Source organism: Chrysemys picta, chromosome 2, assembly GCF_011386835.1.
Source record: "Chrysemys picta bellii isolate R12L10 chromosome 2, ASM1138683v2, whole genome shotgun sequence".
In the NCBI taxonomy this organism is placed as follows: domain Eukaryota; kingdom Metazoa; phylum Chordata; order Testudines; family Emydidae; genus Chrysemys; species Chrysemys picta.
The window spans coordinates 30313191-30335431 of NC_088792.1; the positions used below are offsets into that span (position 1 = coordinate 30313191).

The 22241-nt window shown below is 39.0% G+C and overlaps 1 protein-coding gene and 1 long non-coding RNA gene across 33 annotated transcripts in view; one reads left to right on the forward strand and one right to left on the reverse strand.

Moving 5' to 3' along the window:
* The window catches only part of PARD3 (par-3 family cell polarity regulator), a 664552-nt gene that overhangs the window by 629722 nt on the left and 12589 nt on the right, over positions 1–22241 (forward strand). For all 32 annotated transcript variants that reach the window (XM_065586777.1, XM_065586791.1, XM_065586785.1 and 29 more), the window contains one exon: positions 15648–15768. In XM_065586777.1, coding sequence (XP_065442849.1) covers positions 15648–15768 — 121 coding nt within the window. The remainder of the gene's footprint in view (positions 1–15647; positions 15769–22241) is intronic.
* On the reverse strand, positions 626–11458 carry LOC122174527 (uncharacterized). The gene is made up of 3 exons (XR_006176511.2): positions 11328–11458; positions 6405–6753; positions 626–3343 (listed from the first exon to the last, which is right to left on the reverse strand). It is a non-coding gene; the product is annotated as an uncharacterized LOC122174527 (long non-coding RNA).

A 22241-nucleotide genomic window follows, 5' to 3' on the forward strand; every position in this document is an offset into this window, starting at 1 on the left:
CATAAGGCCCCGCCTCTTCCCATCCCTTCCTTACCACCATTTCAACCCCTTCCCCAAAGTCTCCGCCCCCTCCCTGCCCCTATACCACCCCTTCCCCAAATCCCCGGTCCCACCTCCTCCCCTGAGTGTGCCACATTCCTGCTCCTCCCACCCACCTCCCAGAGCATGCTAACGCTGCCAAACAGCTGTTTGGCGACGGCCAGGCGGGAAGCGCTGGGAAGTAGGCAGAGGAGCAGGGATGCGGCACACTCAGGGCGGAAAGAGGAGGTGGGGCAGGGGGTGAGAGGAGCTTGGCTGCTGGTGGATGCAGAGCACCCACTAACTTTTCCCCGTGGGTGCTCCAGCCCCGGAGCACCCATGGAGTCGGCGCCTATGCCTGTATTCCCCCTTTATGATCCCTCAAGGGTACCCCTCTAGCCTCCAAGCTCCCAGCTGTCAACTCCCTTGGGAACATTTCACTCCCTCCTGACAGGGGCTTCTTGAAAGCTGCACAGTTCCCTGCCTACATTGTGATATCCCCAGCAAGACAGAGTGCCTAAAATGCAGGCTCTGTGCTTTGCTCTCTCTCTCTCTCTAGAAGCTATGACCAGTGTATTACCCATAGTTGTAAGTTACCACACAGCTCTTTCTAAGCACGTACATTTATTCTTAAGGTGAAAGCATAACAGAGAAAATAATAAAAACAATAACATTTCAATATGCCTGCTAATAGCTTACACTACTCTACAGCCAAAATGCTTCTGAAATAAATGTAGTCAAACTTTACTAATTCTTGGTCACTGAGAACGAAAATGATGCTTAAAATTGTTGATTGGCTCTAGTTTTCAAGATATGCTATTGGGTCAGTATATACGACCCTTGACTTGGGAATGGTGGAGGATAAGTGAGTTATAAAGGGAAGGGATCTCAATTTAAACCAGAAATGACTAAAATACATCTTTGACTGGATCTATGAATAAATCTATGACTGGGTTTGGACAGTACTTGCTTTTTAGGCAAAACAATGAATGATGCAATCTGAAGCTGGTATTGCATCATACATGATATGAATTGCATCATGTTATTCCTAGAAGTCATGGATGATGCAATCATAACGAAGCTTACATCACTCTGCTGAACAAATTGCCCTATATCAGCTCTAGAAATCATACAGTGTCGTGCTCTCTTATTTGTCAGCGTTTGATTTTGCAAAGGGACACATTTCTGTTTAGCCAAAGTGAGCAGAGATGCCTCGTACTTGTGTGAACAGTGCAGATAACTCCTGCTATGTTTGTGGTGAAGTGACTTTTGCATCACAAAAGCACAGTATAACCACTATGGTTAAGAAAGCCTATCACCTTTATTTTGGCTGCAAAATTGGAGATCAGGACAAGAGGTGGGCCCCACATATATGCTGCAACACTTGTGCAACAAATCTTCACCAGTGGTTGAACAGGAAAAGGAAATCTATGCCTTTTGCAATGCCAATGATTTGGAGAGAGCCAACAGATCATACCAGCAATTGTTACTTCTGCACATGGTGCCTCCAGTTGGGAAAGATGTGTCAAAGAAGAAAAAGTAAACTGTGCATTATCCAAACATTCCATCAGCTATACGCCCAGTACCCCACAGAGAAGGACTGTCGGTTCCTGATGCACCAGAATCATTCTCACTTGAGTCAGAAGAGGAAGAGGATGAAACTTCTGGTCCTGAACCATCAGTGTCACAGGACCCCCATTTTCTCCCATCCTCCTGCTCTGAACCACACCTCATAACACAAGGTGAACTGAATGACCTTGTCAGGGATTTGGAACTACCCAAGAGTAAGGCAGAGCTGTTGGGCTCCAGACTACAGCAGTGGAATCTCCTGGCAGGTGATGTTAGGGTTTCCATGTTCCGGGACCGTCAAAAGGATCTTGTCCCATTCTTCTCCATGGAAGGTGATCTTGTAGCCTGCAACAACATCGATGGTGTGATGGCAGCCCTCAACATCCAGATGAGTGGAGACTGTTCATTGATTCATCGAAGACGAGTCTTAAAGCTGTTTTACTGCATAATGGCAATGTTTTGCCATCAATTCCAGTTGGTCATGCAGTCCATATGAAGGAAACCTATGACAACATGAAACAACTTTTGAGGTGCATAAACTATGACCAACATCAGTGGCAGCTTTGTGGCGATTTGAAGGTTGTTGCTCTCTTGCTTGGTCTGCAGACTGGATACACAAAGTACTGCTGTTTTCTCTGCGAATGGGCTAGTCGTGCAAGAGATTCCCACTCCATCAAGAAAGATTGGCCACTCCGACAGTCATTGGAGCCTGGGAGGAAAAGTGTTCAGCATCCACCACTTATTGAATCAAGGAAGATTTTGTTACCACCCTTACGCATCAAGCTGGGTCTGATGAAGAACTTTGTCAAGGCCATTGACAAAACACAAACAGCTTTCAAGTACTTCCGTGGAAAATTTCCAAGGTTAAGTGAAGCTAAGATAAAGGAAGGTGTCTTTGTTGGTCCTCAGATTCGTGAACTTCTTCGAGATGATGCATTTGAACATGCACTGCGTGGCAAGGAAAAGATGGCATGGAAAGCCTTCCAGTTAGTGGCAATAAATTTTCTCGGAAACAACAAGGCAGACAACTAGAAGTTGTTGGTGGAAAACCTCGTCAAGGCATACAAAAGCCTTGGTTGCAACATGTCACTAAAGATACATTTTTTGCACTCTCATCTAGATTTTTTTCCACCGAACTGCGGAGCAGGGAGTGACGAGCATGGTGAGCGATTTCACCAGGACATTGCAACAATGGAGAAACGCTATCAGGGCAAATGGAGCCCATCAATGCTTGCAGACTATTGCTGGACAGTGACAAGAGATGCTCCATTTAATGAATACAAGAGACAAGCCAAGAAGCGCCGAGTAGACACTGAATAGGACTAAACTATGTACATAATAGTTTTTTGCCTTTTGTTTCATAATAAATTTTATTTCTGTAACCCTTTTGCTGATTTTTAAAGAGTTACATAAACAGGACAGGTGAAATATTATCATGTAAAGCAACCATAAACACATGAAAAGACCTAGGTTTACAATTTATGATTAAAACTCTACTATCTACACAATATACATAGACATAAAATGTAAAAACTTAAATATCTTAGAAACAGTAGCCAATCAGTTGTTTTAATTGTCATATTTGAATTCAGCACATCAAAATACATACTAAATAGCACATTTTATCTCTGAAGCAGATGACTTCTCAAAAATTGTAGACCAGTGTTACCAGAGGTCACTCATCAGTTGTAGGGTGCTCAGTAGGCCAAAGTCAATGAGTTGGGACCGTCGTTGGACTGGAAATCCTACCTGTTTGCTGGATCAGAAAGGAGGCCCTGAGTCAGTTTAAACTCAGGCTATTCATTAGGGCTGTTGATTAATCACAGTTAACACACATGATTAACTCAAAAAAATGAATCGCAGTTTTAATCGCACTGTTAAATAATAGAATACCAATTTAAATTTATTAAATATTTGTGGATGTTTTCTACATTTTCAAATATATCAATTTCAATTACAACACAGAATAAAACGTGTACAGTGCTCACTTTATATTATTATTTTTATTACAAATATTTACACTGTAAAAATGATAAACAAAAGAAATAGTATTTTTCAATTCACCTCATAAAGTACCGTAATGCAATCTCTTTAGCGTGAAAGCACAACTTACAAATATAGATTTTTCTTTGTTACATAACTGCACTCCAAACCCCTCAATCCCAGCCTGGAGCAACCTCCAAACCCCTCATCCCTAGCCCCACCCCAGAGCGCACACCCCCAGCTGGAGCCTGGACCCCATCCCGCACCCCAAGCCCCTGCCCCAGCTCTGATCCCCCTTCTGCCCTCTGAACCCCTCGGTCCCAGCCCAAAGCATTCTCCTACACCCCAAACTCCTCATCCTCAGCCCCCACCCCCAGCTGGAGTCGTCCTCCCCCTGCACCCCATTTCCCTGTCCCAGCCTGGAGCCCCCTCCCGCACCCTGAACTCCTCATTTCTGGCCCCACCCTGGAGACCCTCCCACACCCCAACCCCAATTTTGTGAGCATTCATGGTCCGCCATACAATTTTTATTCCCAGATGTGGCCCTCGGGCCAAAAAGTTTGCCCACCCCTGCTTTAGAGCCTACAAGTCCACTCAGTGCTACTTCTTGTTCAGCCAATCGCTAAGACAAACAAAATTGTTTACGTTTACAGGAGATAATGCTGCCTGCTTCTTATTTACAATGTCACTTGAAAGTGAGAACAGGTGTTCGCGAGGCACTTTTGTAGTTGGCATTGCAAAGTATTTACATGCCAGATATGCTAAACATTCGTATGTCCCTTCGTGTTTCGGCCACCATTCCAGAAGACATGCTTCCATGCTGATGATGCTCATTAAAAAAAATGCTTTAATTAAATTTGGACTGAGCTCCTTGGGGGAGAACAGTATGTCTCCTCCTCTGTTTTACCCACATTCTACCATATATTTCATGTTATAGCAGTCTTGGATGATGACCCAGCACATGTTGTTCATTTTAAGAACATTTTCACTGCAGATTTGACAAAGCAAAGAAGGTATCAATCTGAGATTTCTAAAGGTAGGAGCAGCACTCAACCCAAGGTTTAAGAATCTGAAGTGCCTTCCAAAATCTGAGATGTGTGCAACATGCTTTCAGAAGTCTTAAAAGAGCAACACTACAATGCGGAAACTACAGAACCCGAACCACCAAAAAAGAAAATCAACCTTCTGCTGGTGGCATTTGACTCATGATGATGATGAAAGTGAACATGCGTCATTCTGCACTTCTTTGGATGGTTATCGAGCAGAACCCGTCATCAGCATGGACACATGTCCTCTGGAATGATGGTTGAAGCATGAAGGGACATATGAATCTTCAGTGCATCTGGCACGTAAATATCTTGCGACACTGGCTACAACAACGCCATGCGAATGCCTGTTCTCGCTTTCAGGTGACATTGTAAACCAGAAGTGGGCAGCATTATCTCCCTCAAATGTAAACAAACATGTTGGTCTGAGTGACAGGCTGAACAAGAAGTAGGAGTGAATGGACTTGTAGGCTCTAAAGTTTTACATTGTTTTATTTTTGAATGCATGTTATTTTTTGTACATAATTCTACATTTGTAAATTCAACTTTCATGATAAAGACATTGTATTACAGTACTTATATGAGGTGAATTGAAAAATACTATTTTTTTTTTTTTGCAGCACAAGTATTTGTGATCAGAAATAAATATAAAATGAGCCCTGTACTTTGTGTTCTGTATTGTAATTGAAATTAATATATTTGAAAATGTAGAAAAATCCAAAAATATTTCAATAAATGGTATTCTATTATTTAACAGTGTGATTAATCGTAATCACGATTAATTTTTTTAATCGCACGATTAATTGCGATTAATTTTTTTAATCGCTTGCTAGCCCTACTATTTATCCAAAAATCCTTTCTTTGTCTATTGGCCTCTGGAGAATCCAATTTGAACTCATGTATCAGGAGTGGCCAACCGGAGCCTAGAGAAGGAGCCAGAATTTACCAATGTGCATTGCCAAAGAGCCACAGTAATACGTCAGCAGCCCCCCTTCAGTTTCCCCCATCCTGCTCCCAGTGCCCCCACCCACCGGCAGCCCCACCGATCAGTGCCTCTCCCTCCCTCCCCGCACCTCCCGATCAGCTGTTTCGTGGCATGCAGGAGGCTATGAGGGTGGAGTGGGGAAGAGTGAGGGCACTGCAGGCTCAGGGGAGGGGGCAGGAAGGGTGGAGTGGGGGCAGAGCCAGAGGTTGAGCAGTGAGCACCCCCCAGCACATTGGAAAGTTGTCGCCTGTAGCTCCAGCCCCAGAGTCGGTGCCTATACAAGGAGCCACATACTCACTTCTGAAGAGCCGCATGTGGCTCCGGAGCCGCATGTGGCTCCGAAGCCACAGGTTGGCCACCCCTGTTGTATATGCAAGCCTCTGATGTTAATTCTCTGGAGGTGTTGCAACTTGAGTGAATTTGCCTAATCATCCCCCACTGTTCTTGATTCTTGTATGGACTTCCCCATGGAAGTCCATACAGTTCTAGGCCCACAAATGATACATAAACTGAATACAGTAAGTTCTCCTAAAGATATTGCAGGAACTTACCATATCAGTCACAAAAAGTATTTTAGTAAATATGTTACAGGCCCAATGTGATTTTATGCAGAAATAAAGGTGTTTTGATAAACCAGCTTTTTAAAGATTTTTAAGAAGTCTTCATATGCAAATATTTATATATTTTAACCTTAATTAGTTATTCTTCTAATCGGTATACAAAACCGATTTCTAATTTCATAAGAAAGCAACATCCATAGGAAATGCATTTAGGCACAAATTCAATATAGTAGTCAGACTTACCTTTGATTTCCATTTTTTTTCCTGGTTGATTTAAATGGAGTACTGCTGGTTTCATGAGATAGCTGGTGAAAGTTTTCGAGGTGGTCCCAACCAAAGCCTTGATAGCAAATGTCCCCAGACTTTAGAAAAATGTAGGTATGATCATGAATCTTAACTCGGGCTCCCTTCTGATACTGCACCCTCTGAAGTTTATGCCAACACTACCCCGGATTTTAGTGGGAGTGGGATCAATACCCATAATGGCAACTGGATCTGAGAGCTCCTGAAGTTTGGATTGGCCTCTGAAATGCTTGGGCCCACGTCAGTTTTTTAAAATGGACTGTTTCCCATCTGGTATATGGAAATTAATCTGTTATTAGTGAGAAAGGGAGAAGGTAAAAACCATTAAAATATTAGTTTGGGATTTATATGTAAATATCCCACAGTTAAAGAATTAAAATAATTGTACTGGAATTTGATTATAGAGTGGTAAGGAGGTGGGGGACCATCTCTAATATGACCATGTGAACACTGTGCAATGTTGTATCATCACTTAAACTGTTCAGGTCTTTCAATTAAATTTGTATTGCTGTATTACTTTACTAATTAATAGATTCCAAGGTAAAAAGGGACCACTATGATCATCTAGTCTGACCTCCTGTATAACACAGGTCATACGACTTCCTGAAAATAATTCCTAGAGCATATCTTTTAGAAAAACATCCAATCTTGATTTTTAAAATTGCCAGTGATGGAGAATCCACAATGACCTTTGGCAAATTGTTCCAATGGTCAATTACTCTCACTGTTAAAAATGTATGCCTTATTTCCAGTATGAATTTGTCTAGCTTCAACTTCCAGCCAGTGATATGGTCCTTGACATTGTGGTTTTATTACTTTTCTTTTTTTAAACAAAGATTTCATTTTTACTGAAAGCAAATGTGCATTACAGTCTAGAGAAAATGCTATTTGTTTTTCATACACACAACACCAAGATATAGAATTTTTTATGGATCATTTCAGTGGTTAAGAGAAAAAACAATCAATCTAAAAATGCTTTTCCATTCTCTAATATAATTTCTAGCAGTTCTCTAAGCATGACATAGAACCCCTCATGACCTTTTAAAGAAAATAAGCTTGTTGACGTTGAAAGAGAACTAAAGGGTGCAGTTCAGATATGTAAATAAAAGTATGCGCTAAAATTTTGTGTTGAAATTTGCTGATGACTTTAAAATCAATTGTATAATTAGAATCATTTGCTCTGTGAACATAATTCATTTGTAAGTATTTAGGCCCCCATCCTGCAAAGACTTAGGCCTGGTCTACATTAACAATTGTACTACTATTGCTATGTCAGGCTACGTCTTCACGGGCGGGGGGGGGGGGGGGGAGGTCGATTTAAGATACGCAAATAGCGTAGCTGAATTCGATGTATCCGAGCCAACTTACCCCGCTGTGAGGACAGCGGCAAATTGACCTCAGTGGCTCCCCTGTCGACGGCGCTTACTCCTACCTGCGCTGGTGGAGTACAAGCGTCGATTCGGGGATCGATTGTTGCGTCCCGATGAGATGCGATAATTCGATCCCTCAGAGATCGATTTCTACCCGCCGATTCAGGCAGGTAGTGAAGACGTAGCCTCAGTTAATGGTGTGATTTTTTTTACCTACATAGCTATGCCAGTATAAGACCTACTGTGGATGCAGTTAGACTAGTGGGTCAACTGGTATCAACTATAGTGGTATAAGCACAGTTATACTGGAATTACTATGTCCAGCTAGGAGTGTTTCATCAGTTAAATATACCGGTATAACTAAAACAGCAAAACCCTCCTAGAGGAGACAAGGCCTTCCACACAGCATTCTATGGGGATTAATCATATGTGCAGTTACCTGCATAAGACTTTGCAGGACTGGATCCATCATCAAAAATATATTGATTTCAATGTTGCTGTAGGAAAATATTTTGAAGTTCACAGACTGCCTCTCACCCCTTCTCTAGCATATTTTTTATGCTTCATCTGTGGTCAAGAAGACTAATCTCTCCTATGCCTCGTCCACTGATCTCCTGTATTTTACACCATTGAGGGATTTGTTGATTCTTATTATGGGTTCATCTACCTCCTCCTTAATATTTGGAAAGGTCTTTCCCGAGTCAAATGATTTACATTTTCTTTTCTATTAGGTTTTTAAAAATAGTAAATCATAATAGTATGTTAAAAAATTAAAAATAAACAAGGTTTTTTTTTACTCTTGCATTTTAGACAAAATTATCTATGGCCATTACTGAACCAGGTTTTACAGTAGTTTGTGGTTTGAAATTGGCTTGGATTGTTTCTGTACAACCTCACAGCTCTAAAGTAAGGATTAGACTTCGAAATAGCCCAGTAGCTTAATATCTGAGTTCACATGTTTATTGCAGGCTTCTAAAATATTCGCTCTTCTTTTTAGTCAAAGAATTCCCCTGAAATGCAAAACAGAATTTCTGTCTCCCACATGTGAGCTCTGACAGGCTAATAAGGAAGAAAGATGGTCGCAATAAAAGGGGTCTTGGGTGCATTCCTCAGATTTCACTGGTTGTAAAATGATGGCCGTGCTACAAAATGACCACATAGGGTTTGGAAGTGAAATCTAGTCTTGAGAGTTTGAAGAGTCTGCTGTAGTGAAGTGACCTCCCTATCAGCCATAAAATATCCAGAGGACTAGAGTTATCACATCAAAAGCAAGTGCCATATTAACAGCTTTGGAGACCAACATTTTAACCCAGAGAATAGAGCTGTGTATTTTTAATTTGTGATGATTTACTACATTGAAATTGGTGTGAAATGGACCACAAATCACAGTGTCAAAATCTGGAAATGAATTTTATCAGCTGAAGGAAGTTGTGTCTTTTGGGATTTGCATAACTTTCTCATAATACGTTTCATATTAGAGATGATGCTTAAAACTGAAAGAAAACTGGAAAATCCATCCAACTTCCTAAGTAGCTGATTTCACACATACACAGTGACATATATCCTAGTTTCTATAGCCTTGTTTTGGTGGGAATTAATATGCCAGTGTGTGTGTATATATACACATATATACACACACACACACACACACAATGGCATATTAATTCCCACCAAAACAAGGTGGGAATTAATATATGTATGTATGTATGTATGTGTGTGTGTGTATATATATATATATATATGACCGGGGTAAAATGCAAAGAGATCTTGCTTGTCATATTAAGCTGCTCCCTGAGTTTAGCTACATTTTAAAAAGTACAAATATTAAAGGAGATATCATTCTCTGTATTCACTTTGCAAAGATGAAATGGCAGAAGGGGGCTTTTGTAACTCTGTACATGATAGAAATAAGCTAAGATTGAAAAAGATCTGTAAAAGAAAATTTAGTTGGGAGGTATACCCTTCAACATGCAAGAAGCTGTCCCTGTTAGAAACTAACTTTGCATACATAATTAATTTGAGCAACACATTCAGTCTCTACAGCTACAAGAGAAATTGAATTCAGGTGTTTGCTGAACATATGGGGGATTTACTGTGAATTTATGACCTGTGGTTTGAGTGTAAAACCCCAAGATACTAGCTGATAAAAGTTAATGAAGCTTGTGCAGAGAAGCTATTTTTATTTGCATTTTAGTAATTGATACATTTTCTTCTTTAAACACCTTCCCCCTTGCCCCATTTCTCATAAATTCTTTGGAACTTGAGGAAAACAGGAGCAATAAAAGACCCACCTTTCTAAGTTCCCTTCCATAGTACCTTTACAACTGTTGGTATTTAAACCAGTTTGTGACATACTCATCTGACCCTATTATAACACACACTGTTGAGCTGTGACCACACAGTTACTCCTTTATACAATGCAACCCTATGTTAGCCCCATTTGCACATCCAGAACTATGTTGCCTAGCCATGTAAGTGCACTCTAGGAAAATCTGTGCCTATATTTCATAATGCCTCTGGAAGTGAGAATGTGGAGAACATGCACACAAAATGGCACCAGTAGCATGTGGGACTATGCATTCTGGATGCCTACAGCACCGACAGCTAGACAGAAGAAGGGCTGACCAAACTGGTAACACAGGCATGCTTAGGGAGTTCCAGCTAGATTAATGAAAGAGAGAAGGATTATTAACTATCTAGGTTACCACCAAGTATTAACCATATTGGGTCTGGATACATCCATCCATGTCACTAGCTGTTTATAAACTCACTTAGAACTTGCAGAGTAGTGGACTGCATTGTCTAGTATAGCATTAACCTTAAAGTTAAATCCAGGGATATTTTTCATGCCATTTTACCATATGTCCACATCTTTTTTTGCAACAACATGACAGTTGCTGTTTAGTCACCTGTTTGAGTGATTTGAGACAAGCCCATCTGCTTTGAATGAGCACGGCGGGGGAAAAGGTATTCTAATTCCATTAAATTTAGCGGAAGCTTTTATAGTGGATTAACACTGCCCTAGCACTGTTCCTCTATTTTATCCTGCCCTAGCAATGAAGACAGGTCCAATTTAATACACACTCAGCTAGTTCTGAACTTTGGCAAGCATATATTCTGCAGGCTAATGCATTGCCCCAAGAGTGATAACACCATTAATAACCAATGAGGCAACCTTTTAAAATTCCTGGGAACACATTTTCTTCTTGCTTCTACCTGTGGATAGAGGGGTATCCAACTCTTGATTTTTAAAGTAACATAAGAAAGTTTAAATGATGTGAATATTCTGTCTAAACTTAAGGAAATGTAATTAGTACAACAAGTAGGCAATGTTCGCTCACTAGCTTGCCATGATTGAGAACCCAGTTATTACATTTGTGTTTTATAACGGCAATCAAGAGATCTAAGCAGCTAGCTAGATCATGGAATACCAGGCAGCTCCAATCCGTGTTAAAAAATGTCAAGGTGTAGGAAACATTGTTCATTTACTAACCTTTTGGTTATTCTAGCCGGGTTGGTACTGCCCGGTGGTCATGGTGTTAGGACCCTTTTTCCTCCTTTTTCAGGCAAATGAATTTTTCCAAAGCTTTAGTCATCCCTGTTCAGAAGCTTGTTTATATCCACTTTATCACGCTGACAATCTGTCTGTTTTGAAAGGATTACAACTCTGTACATCAATGCATGACATCACGGTGAGACATTGCTTAATGATCTGAGACTCTTATGGTCATTGCTATGGCTGCCTGTTACTGAAAATATGTGACAGGTCTGGTCTATGAGCTTTGCTTACAGTTGCTTTTTTTTGCCCATGCGGGTGACTGTTTTAAGTAGCATTTGTGAAATAGCCAACTGTTAAATCTACCATCTGTAGTCAGAAGATAACTAAGGTCCACGTGCAGAACTGGTGTAAATAGGCCCAACTCTATTGCAACAAATGGAATTGTGCCGGTTTACACCAGGGCTGAGTTTGGCCCTGAAAACTTTCCTCTTTATTTTGTTCAAGAACTGTTAGTAATTGGAGCAAGAGGAAATGTAATTTGTCTTCACAAAAAACTGGGTTCTCACAAGTACCTGACCCTGGGAGGTGCTGATTGTCTTCTGCGAAGTTGCGGGCACCCTCCCTGGAAGTAAATCGCAGCTAAGTTAAAGGTTTGTAACAAAAGCACAAACTAGGCAATAGCTGGTTTACTATATAAAGCTGAAACTCAGTCCAGCTTCATGTATACCAAATTTCAAATAAACCAAGGCTAAGTTTCAAGTTAAACTCCTTCCTCCCCATAGATAATTCTGGACAGTTTGGATTGAGTTGGCGTTTAAATTTTGGGTTCGTGTGAATGCAAAACACAAACAAAAATGTAATATAGTGCTTATAAGTAAGCCTGGCTATTACCCATCCCCAACCAGTACTGGTTCTGTACAAGTCCCCTCCAGTAGAGGAGAATTTTAAGCAGCCTGGAACAAAGCCTCTCTCCCAGTGCACTTTCTGTGGCTAAAGTCCTGCATCCAAGTGACATACTTACCAAGTCAAAACTGGTATTGTCATAGACTGAGAACTTGCTAGGTTATTTATTATTCATTAAGTGCTCTATAAGACTAACATAAAGACAGTCCTTGCCCCAAGGAGCTTGAGGTCTAAAAGGCAGCCATAGATTAGACAACACACACTGGGAGACGCAGGAGAGAAGTAATCTTAGAACAGTTGTTTTGTGTGTGTGGTTTTATGTTTTCGTTTCATTTATCTAATTTCCTTCTTGTTTTTTCACTTCCTTGTGGAAGAAATGAATGAATTTTCAAGAAGGCTTTTGTTGAGGATAGGGTGTTCTAATAGCCTACTGGTCATTTTATGCGTAGAAGCATGCAAAGATGGGAGTGGGTGAAGGAAACAAAGGAGCTGGTGGTGGAATTAAGAACGAGAGGGGAAAGATGGAAAGAAACAAGAGCTCAGGTGGCAGGCCAGGGTAGAGTTGTGCAGTGCCTTGAAGACAAGAATGAGAAGTTTAAACCTGATATGACGGACAAGGAGATCACTGGAGTGATTCAAGAAAGGGGCATAGTGCAGGGCTGAGAATGAAAACAAAACAATAAAATAAAAGAGAGGCAACATGTGCTCCTCTTCAACCTCCCCCTCCCCCAAATAATCTGTCCTCCCTTAAAGGTTTCTTAAGGCCATCTCCCTATGTTATCCTAACATCCCTCCAACTCCCCACCTTCTCTCTTAATATTTTTAAAGATTTTTTTAATAACATATGGTCACTTGATCTCACTTATTCTATATCTTTGTGACTCTTTGAGTACAAGGAATTTTGGATGGCAATTGTGCTGGGAGACTGAAGTGATTTTGTTCTTTAATGATCTATTTTTCAGTGAAATAGCCCTATAGCTCCATTCCCCACTGTTCTCCATTTTCTAATTTTAGATTTTGTCCCTCACTTTTTCAGTTAGGAGGTAAAATATGGAAGGTTTTTCTTGTCTATCTGTGTCAAACCCATTAGTAACTTGAATGCTTCCCTTAAGTCAACTTGACATTTTCTTTGTGCAATTCTGAATAAATTCATCCTTTTTAGAGTTTTTGGAGAAGTTATTCATAAATCCTGGGGTCGTCCTCCGTTGCTCCAGCTCATTCCAGTGAAAAGACGACCAACCTGCTGAGCATACAGTTCCGGAGGAGGCTTACCCATTATGCCTTACAATATCTTTATTGATTATTTTGTGTAATATTCAACTGTTGATGGAACTATTTTTAACAGCATCCATAGAATGAGCAAAAGTCTTTTACAGTATGTTTTCTACAATAATCCCTTCACCCATTTTGTGGTCAATAAGAATGCATCAATTCCATTTAATCTGTGGGCTCTATTTTGGTTTATTGTCTCAACATTTTAGCACAAGCTGCCTTACTGCAGTACTTTTTCTTACCATTAAACAGAGGCAGCTCTTTATTGTCATGCCCTCTTTCCTGCTGTGCCTCCAACAGGCTAATCCCTTCAGCTCATTCAGTGGCTCTTTTACACTGTTATCTCTTCTGAGTTTGAAATGAACCACATCCCCTGACTGATGAGCCCCCTCATATTCATTGATCATTTTAAGTACATCAAGTGGCCTAACTAGAGCTATTTGCTAATCTCTTTTTACCACACTAAATGGTATTGCAAACAAAAAAAAATATTCTTACCTCTTAAAGCCTAAAAATTAAAAACATGTCAGCAAGTCTGCATGTATTTTGCATTACATTTTATACATACCCTACTACTATATTGCTTGTTTGTTATAGTAACAATCTCTAGTTTTGAAAAGCAGTAAACTATACCCAAAAAAATGTTTGTACTTGTATTGAACTGTGCCAATTACAAAAGTCAAAGTGCATGGTATCACTACAGATTAACCTAGACAAGAGCTGTACAGCTCCAACAGGATTAGGGGGTGACATGACCTGAGAAATCTATAGTCTTCAAGTCCCTCCCACCAGAGGGGATAGAGTGGGGAAAACTCCATAAGTGAGACTTCACAATTTCTTCCCCCTCTGATTTTTTTTCCTAAAGGAGGGGATGATCTGGGATTTGCATGCATTATGCTTTTTCTATGTACAGTGTCTAAATCTACAAATCTATGGAATTATTCTCCACTGTTTCTCTTTAGCTTTCTCATTTGAAACAACGTAATAATACCTGAACATTTTTTCATCAGCACTTTTAACAGAAGGCAATAAATGCAGGGCTTAAGAGCCCCAGAATAAGAGATTAAAATGGAGAAAGAATTGCTTCTGGTTAGCCTTTAATATAAAAGATTTGTCTGTCAGGCAACCTACAATTCCCACATCAAAAACTCTGAAGTATGCCAGAAGTTAGGGGAACAGGGGGGGCAGACCGGAGAAGCTGGAAAAATGGCAATGAGATTAATGAATATCCACTTTTCTATCTGCCTTATGAAACTAGCCATTCCTGTGCATATTTCATGATGGTTTCACGTAAATCAAGTTTAAAATGTACTATGGAGAGGGGATTACCTGTTACGGCCATTATGGTAAATTTATGGTTTTAAATAGTTCAAGTCTGCGTATGACTGTACATAAAAAAAACTATAATGTTATTCAATCTTCCACAGAATACTGGAATGTCACAGGATGTCAACAAGCCTGTAACCTGAATGTGTTCTTGTGAGCCTCTGGCCCAGTTGTGTTCTTGAATATTGTACTGTCAAATAGATTTAATTTTACATTTCCATTAGCCTTTTAATGATATCAAAATATCAGTTTAAAAGACTTGTTAGAAACAGAACTAAGGGATGACAGGTTCTTATTGATTGGAAGAAAATAATCAAATTGTTTATAGACAGGATTTCCAAACATCATAAATTAATTTGATGGAACTAAAGTTCTGACATCAGTACCATAGATTAAATGATGAATAAGTATCTCCCATGTTTATTAAATATTAGTGGTCAGTTTTTCCTATATGTTCCTAATTTTTAATCTAAAAGTTTGTCTGATGCTAATGAATATATTCTTTGTACTTTATAATCCCTATGGTAACATTAACTGTAGAAGTGCCAATTTGCTTTGATGAGTTTAGAAATTGCATTTTAAAATAGCCTCACTATTCTCATTCCGTTTGAAATTTGTTTTAAAGCTGCAAACAGTATTAATAATAAGAGCAAACTGAAGAACATTTTATTTAATGCCTGCAACTTGTTTTAAAATTCTTTCATTACTTCTAAAGTACTGTCACTTCACAAGAAGCTGCGATTTTCCTAATAACCAAATTTCACAGATTATGGTTCTAAAGTTTGTTCATCCTTTACCTCCTCTTTCTTTTAGCATCCGATCAACTCCTAGCAATCATGACCGGATACAGCGTCTGAGGCAAGAATTTCAGCAAGCAAAGCAAGATGAAGATGTGGAAGACCGCAGACGTACCTATAGTTTTGAACAACCATGGGTGAGTGTTTAGATGCTCCATATACTGGACAATGCCTCCCCTCCCCAAGTGTACATTAAGTACAGCCATTTCAGCTGTGGTCCTTAATCCTGCATGCAACAAAGCAATGTAGATCCAAGCTCCTCTGACCTTTTAACTCCTGACCTTTCTCTTATCTCCATCTGTGGTCCATTGTTGCTAATTTCATTTTATATCATACTCAGCCATCTGTCCATTGTGTAAATGGTATCATTTGCTCTGTGACAAAACATAGCTCAGTCTATTATCACTGTGGACTAATTTATAGTTCAGTTGGTACCTAAAGGAGTGGGAGTTGTCTGGACATTTTCTATAAATAGGTAATTTTTCACTTCTCAAACTAGAGAGATTCCATCGCAATATGGATATATTCATGAAATACAAGCTGGACTGTACGGAAAGACTGTGTATATATCAAATTAATGCCTAAAAATATTGAGGTCCTTGTGAGGCATTATCACGGGTTGAGATTAATTTTTTTCTTAAGAAAAAAATTACATGTATTTTCCCACTAAAAAGAAGAGGTACATATCCCAATTGATCTTTTAAATATTGTTCATGCTGATGTAGCAAAGGGATACAATTATGTAAATCTACATGCTTTCCTTGTTTACCATAATTGAATCAGTCAATTTGTTTTTGAATCAGATATGGTTCTTAAATTAGGATTCTTTAAATATCTGTGGCAAATATTTTTATCTAGTTTATTTTTTGTTAAAAATGTCACAATAAAGAATATGAGCTTGCTGCCAACCTATTCCAGGAAAGAACAACTGTATCTTGAAGCCAATAGAATACGTCACAATTGAAAAAATCTTGTACATTGGGTTGTATTCTTGTTGTTAGGCTTGGAAAGATTAGAATATTAGAAGGTAAATGTTGGTAAACATCAATTTCACCATACACACACACATTGATAAAAAAAATTCCATTGATGATGATAGAAATTTACAGATAGGCAAAGTAAGAAAAGTGTTCCTTGAGAACTTATTAGAGTTTGATTTCTAAGGCTGTTTACTTTGTATATTTTGACATTTGCTCTTTACAGTTTGTGTTTTAATGGATATAAAACTTTAACTTTTTGAATCTTAACATCTGCTGTCATTAAATAATTATGGTCTGACTGCCCCCTCCCATAATTTCCTGCAACTGGGAACATTTAAATAGATAAAAATGGGGAGGGAGGGGAGGAATAGAAAATAGAAGAAAAGAGAGAGAATAGAAAAAATGCTTAAAATCCATATTTTTGCTCAATTATCTATATTTAAGTAGATAAAAATAAACATCAATATTATTTGTTGAAATTGTAAAAAAATGAAAATTGAATACTGCCAAACCTATTTAGTAGTATTATAATGTACACTAGGCTGATGTGGAAATACCCAGAGATAAATTTCCCTGAGTATGATAGTTATTTGGGATAACATAGGTAAAATCATAGATGTGCACATCATCTCTATTTGTCTGTGATGGTGAATATAGAACTGACATGTTTACACACAGTTTAACCTTTGTGCCCTCATCCTTCTTTAATGCATCCATTTGAAATTTTAACATGCAGCATGGAAAGGAACAAAGGTAAATGTGTCCTTAAATGACCTAAAACTGCTGAGAATACTGTATAGGCTTTTCTTTCCCACGTTGGAAAAAGAGAATAAATAAAATGCACTTTTTATTTTTTTTTATTACCAGATGTTTTTAATATGAAGTGGTGAAGATAATCTGATACCCCATTTCTGTTGTACTGTAAGATTTTGGGGAGATAGAAGGTTGGAAATGGGGAGTATTTGTCCATAATGAATATCCACTGTTTCTTAGTCTCAGAATGAGAGATCGAGCAGAGTTCTTGGGAAAAGTGTTTTATGAGAAAAACTTGCACTCTTGAAGACTTGGGAACTTAACTACTGAAGGTCATGGGCCAAATTGTTGTATATCTAAATGCCATAGCAACTTTAGACAGACAACTTGGCTTGTATTATAGTTTCCAGTAATGAGTGAGTAGGGAATTATTTGGATGACAGGCTGATTACCTTAGGAATGGAATAATTTCCTAAATTGTGGGTCAGAACATTGACCTTTCCTTTTTTCCTCTTTCAAACAATTGGGATCTCTCCATTTACTCCCCATTCTACTGATCATGCAAATGAGCTCAAAGTGACTGTAATTCTGCTTAATGTATTAATTTTAATTCTGAAGCTTATTGTTACTTTTGTCGGAGCTGCTCTGTTGTTAAAGCTGTAACTAGCTGCATGATTTTTATTATATCTGTACTTTTAAAAAAATTGGTCCAGAGTAACTTGGAATTATTTTTTCGTTTCATGTACTTCTGAGATCACAGTGCTTGGAAAGGATAAAACAGTGATCTCATCCATTTCTGTAGTTTACAATCATTTTAGTGTCAGGAACCATAAACTCCTCTCTTAAGCAGTGTGTATATCTTCAACATATTAGTCTAAGATTATGGAGTTTGTAAGGGCACCCTCTCAAAATGCATCCAGATGTGTTATTAAATACCAATGACTTCAAAAATGTGCAAGTAGTTTACTATACATATAGAGGAGGAGACTTAGATGCATTTGTCAAACTCCTTTTCAGTTGTCTTGTCTGTAAGCTGTTAGCTATAAACTATAGTAGTGAAAAGTGCACCTGTGCAAGGGCTATTGTTAAAAAAAAATGTTTTTGCCTGAGGGAGCTGGTTTGTGACACAAATGGGGCTTCCATGGACAAAAGGTTTTAAATCCAGAAAAGAGCCTTAGTCATATGATTGAAATAAACTTTGCCCTGATTTGGATAGAAAGAGGAAAAAACCAATCTTATCATCTGCAGAGTCATGTGCACTATAAAGTGATAAGTAGTTTGCATTTTTCATTAACATGATGATGGGAGACTGGAGGATAGGGAGCAAAGTGATGATATGATATGGGACTGCTGGTTACTTTAAAATAGTAAATGAAAATGTGTTTTGGAGTGTGTGCAATGTGTACTGATAAAACTCCTGTGGCTATTAGGATATTCAAAGGGCTTGATGGCTAGTATGACAGGCCTTGTCTACACTAAAGGAAAAAGTCGATCTAAGCTACGCAATTTGAGTTATGCGAATAGCATAACTCAAATCAACGTAGCTTAGATCTACTTACTGCGGGGTCCACACTATGCGACGTCAATGGGAGACGCTCTCCCATCGACTCCCCTTACTCTTCTCGATCAGGTGGAGAACAGGAGTTGATGGGAGAGTGATCGCCGCAGCATCGATCCTCCATTAAGTGTAGACAAAGGCATCAAGCCCTCTGACATCTATTCCAATCTACCCTGGGTTGATAGTAACCAAAGATACTACAATTCAGTTACCTATGTCAAATGAGTTTAATCTCAGCCAGAGGTTAGTGGGAAAGTGTCCCTATTACAAAAAGCTGCATCAAATTGGCACAGAAGTATACCCTTGGCAAAACAGGGCCGCCCAGAGGATTCCGGGGGCCTGGGGTCTTCGGTGGCGGGTCCCAGAGCGGAAGGACCCCCCCCGCCGCAGGTCTTCGGGGCACTTCGGCAGCGGATCCCGGAGCGGAGGGACCCCCCGCCGCCGAATTGCCGCTGAAGACCCGGAGCAGAAGAAGCTCCGGAGGCCCGGGCCCCGCTAGAGTTTTCCGGGGCCCCCGGAGCGAGTGAAGGACCCCGCTCCAGGGGCCCCGAAAAACTCTGGTGGGGGCAAATTGCCCCACTTGCTCCCCCCCCTCCCCCCCCGGGTGGCAAAGAGTCTAGTGACTGCCTGGGCATGGAGTCTGAACTATCCCTTTCATTGAAAGTTCCCATCGGGTCATATTTACTGCTCTATAGCTGGGAAGTGCCCAACCAGTACCTGTTATGTTTATAACAAAGGACTTGACTCTCTAAGGCCCCAGTCCAGCCCCTTTCATGAACACTAAATTCACATTAAAATGTTTTTTAAAATACTGAAAATGCTAGTGTGTGAAAGATGAGATGAGGACATATATTAAAATAGCAAGGTGCAATTATAAAAATTTGCTCAAGGTCATTTGAATGATGTATTGATTTTTTTCAACCATTCTCACTTCATTAACAATGATTAAGCTTTCTTTTTTCTTTTTTCTTTTTTTTTTTACATCCAGAGTCCACTAAAGTCCAAAGTAATTTTTCTGTCAGCTCATAGTTTTGTTGAAGGGATTTAAAACAGTAAAATTTCTAATGGCCTGCTTTTTTTTTTTCCTGTCCCTAACCATTTATTTGTGTTTGAGAGAGAGAATGAGAGAGAGAGAGAGAATTACCAGCAGATTCACAATTGCATTAGGTACACAACATATACGTGACACTACACAGCTAAAGTGGAAAAGTAACACAGGGATATGAACAAGCCATTGTTACCCTGTTGGCAAAAAATCAAGCCAATATTTGGTGTAATAAAGGTGTAATTTATATTTGTAAATAAATAGCAGTGGACATGCAGAGGAACCAGTCTACATTCTGAGTCTGGTGTGGCATCATTCTATATCAGTTAAAATTTAAGATATTTTGTGGTGCTAGGTTATATTTTCCCTCAAAAGCTGGAGTCATTTTGTACTGATATTTCAGTTCAGTGCCAGCGTCGTGTGACTGGGTTTTGTTTTGTTTTTTGTTCTTTTCCATGTTGTGAGTATTAGGTCTGCTGAGACTCATCTTTCTTTGAACCAATGCTGGGGTTGTGGGATTTGGGCTATAATTTCTTCTATATCTTGTATTTAATGTATTTTTGTCTAGTCATATCTTAATTAACTGATCCCCACCTTCAATAACAAAAACACAGCAACTAAGTATTATAACCTTAAATGTCAGGGGATTGAACCACCCAATTAAAAGAAAAAAGGATATTGAATCAATTGAAAACAGTGCACTGCTTCCCAGCCCTGCTCCAAGAAACACACCTACCACCCAAAAAGCATTAAAAACTCCTTTTCACACAAAAACTGATGCTAAAAAAAGAGCATTGCATTTTCCATTCACAAAAACCTTCCCTTCCAGTCACTCATAATCTAATTGGATTATTCAGTCTGCAGAATATTGGTATCATGAGACATTGCAGTTAGACAGAATTTAGTCCTAAATATTTATGCACCAAATAAAGATCCTTTATTTTTTAAAGCAGCAGTTAATTTGGTCAAAACTAAATATATCACCACTGTTCTGGGTATGGGATTTTAATTGTACACTGAATTTTGCAACAGACAAATCATTGCATAGTTCCCATAAGGTAAATGCTGAAAAACATTTAACAACCTAATGAAGTATAGATTGGTATAACAGGTCTTTGGAAGTTCTCACTACAAAATCAGGGACTATACTCTCTTCTCTGTTGCTTTATTCCAACACAGGCCTTTTCCCTGTTTCTAAAGCAGACACAATGGAAACCTTATCCTTTCTGTCACTTTTTGCTATCCTCTTATCCCTACAAGCAATTCTTACATCTTATACGAAATCATAGGGACCTAATAGCTCATTCCTAAAAGATAAGACCTAGAATAATTGGAACAATTTACCCAACAATGCAAAACAAGAAAGGTCTGGTTTTTAGGAGTATCTGCAGTTGCAACTGCACCTTAACACTATTTCTGACTGGGAAAACACGACAGCCAATGTTGAAGCAAAAACTTGGAAGATAAGCAGGAAGGACAGGTCGCTGTAAATTATGCAGAAACAGGTTAATCACTTAAAGGAGAATGAGAATTTAAATATTCAGAGTTTTAAAACTGATCTTAAAATTGGCCTATGATATAAGATCTTGTGTAAGAATTTTTATCCCAAGATGTAAGAGCCCTGATCAAAATGTAAAAGAACTAACAACTATATACATTAAAAGCCAAACAATGTTTTTTCTTTCCCCAAAATCCAGAGGTAGAACCATAGCCATGTAGGTGGTCCTGCCCGCAGACTCCTTCCCTTCATTCTGTATGTAATTCTCTTTGTCAACCATTAAGGAATTAATACAATATCATATCTTCCTTGTAAAGATTTAGGTTCCATCTTAAAAATCTTATATTTGAAAAGTATTTATTTCTAGTTCAAATTATGCTAAATTATGCAATTCTAATTTACCCCACATGAAATGAAGGTGGCAGATTTAAAAAATGCAATTATTGCATTTTGTATTTCAATATATTTATAGCTTATAGAATGGAATTCATACAAATAGAAAGGATAGAATTTCAAATTTCTGAAAGTATGGTGGTTGGTTTCTGCCATAGTGACTATTATTTTTCCATCTGCGGTGATACATAAAATCGGAATCTTAATCCCACACCACTCTAATGCTTTTCAGTTTTCTGTATGTACTCCATAGAGAAGGTATACAAAGAGATGGAATTTTCTTATTACATGGTGTTTGAATAAAACCCCTGCTGGCAATTACTTACAGGGAATATTGCTATATCTTCTGTTTCCCGTAGCAATGTAAACAAAAAGATGGAGGT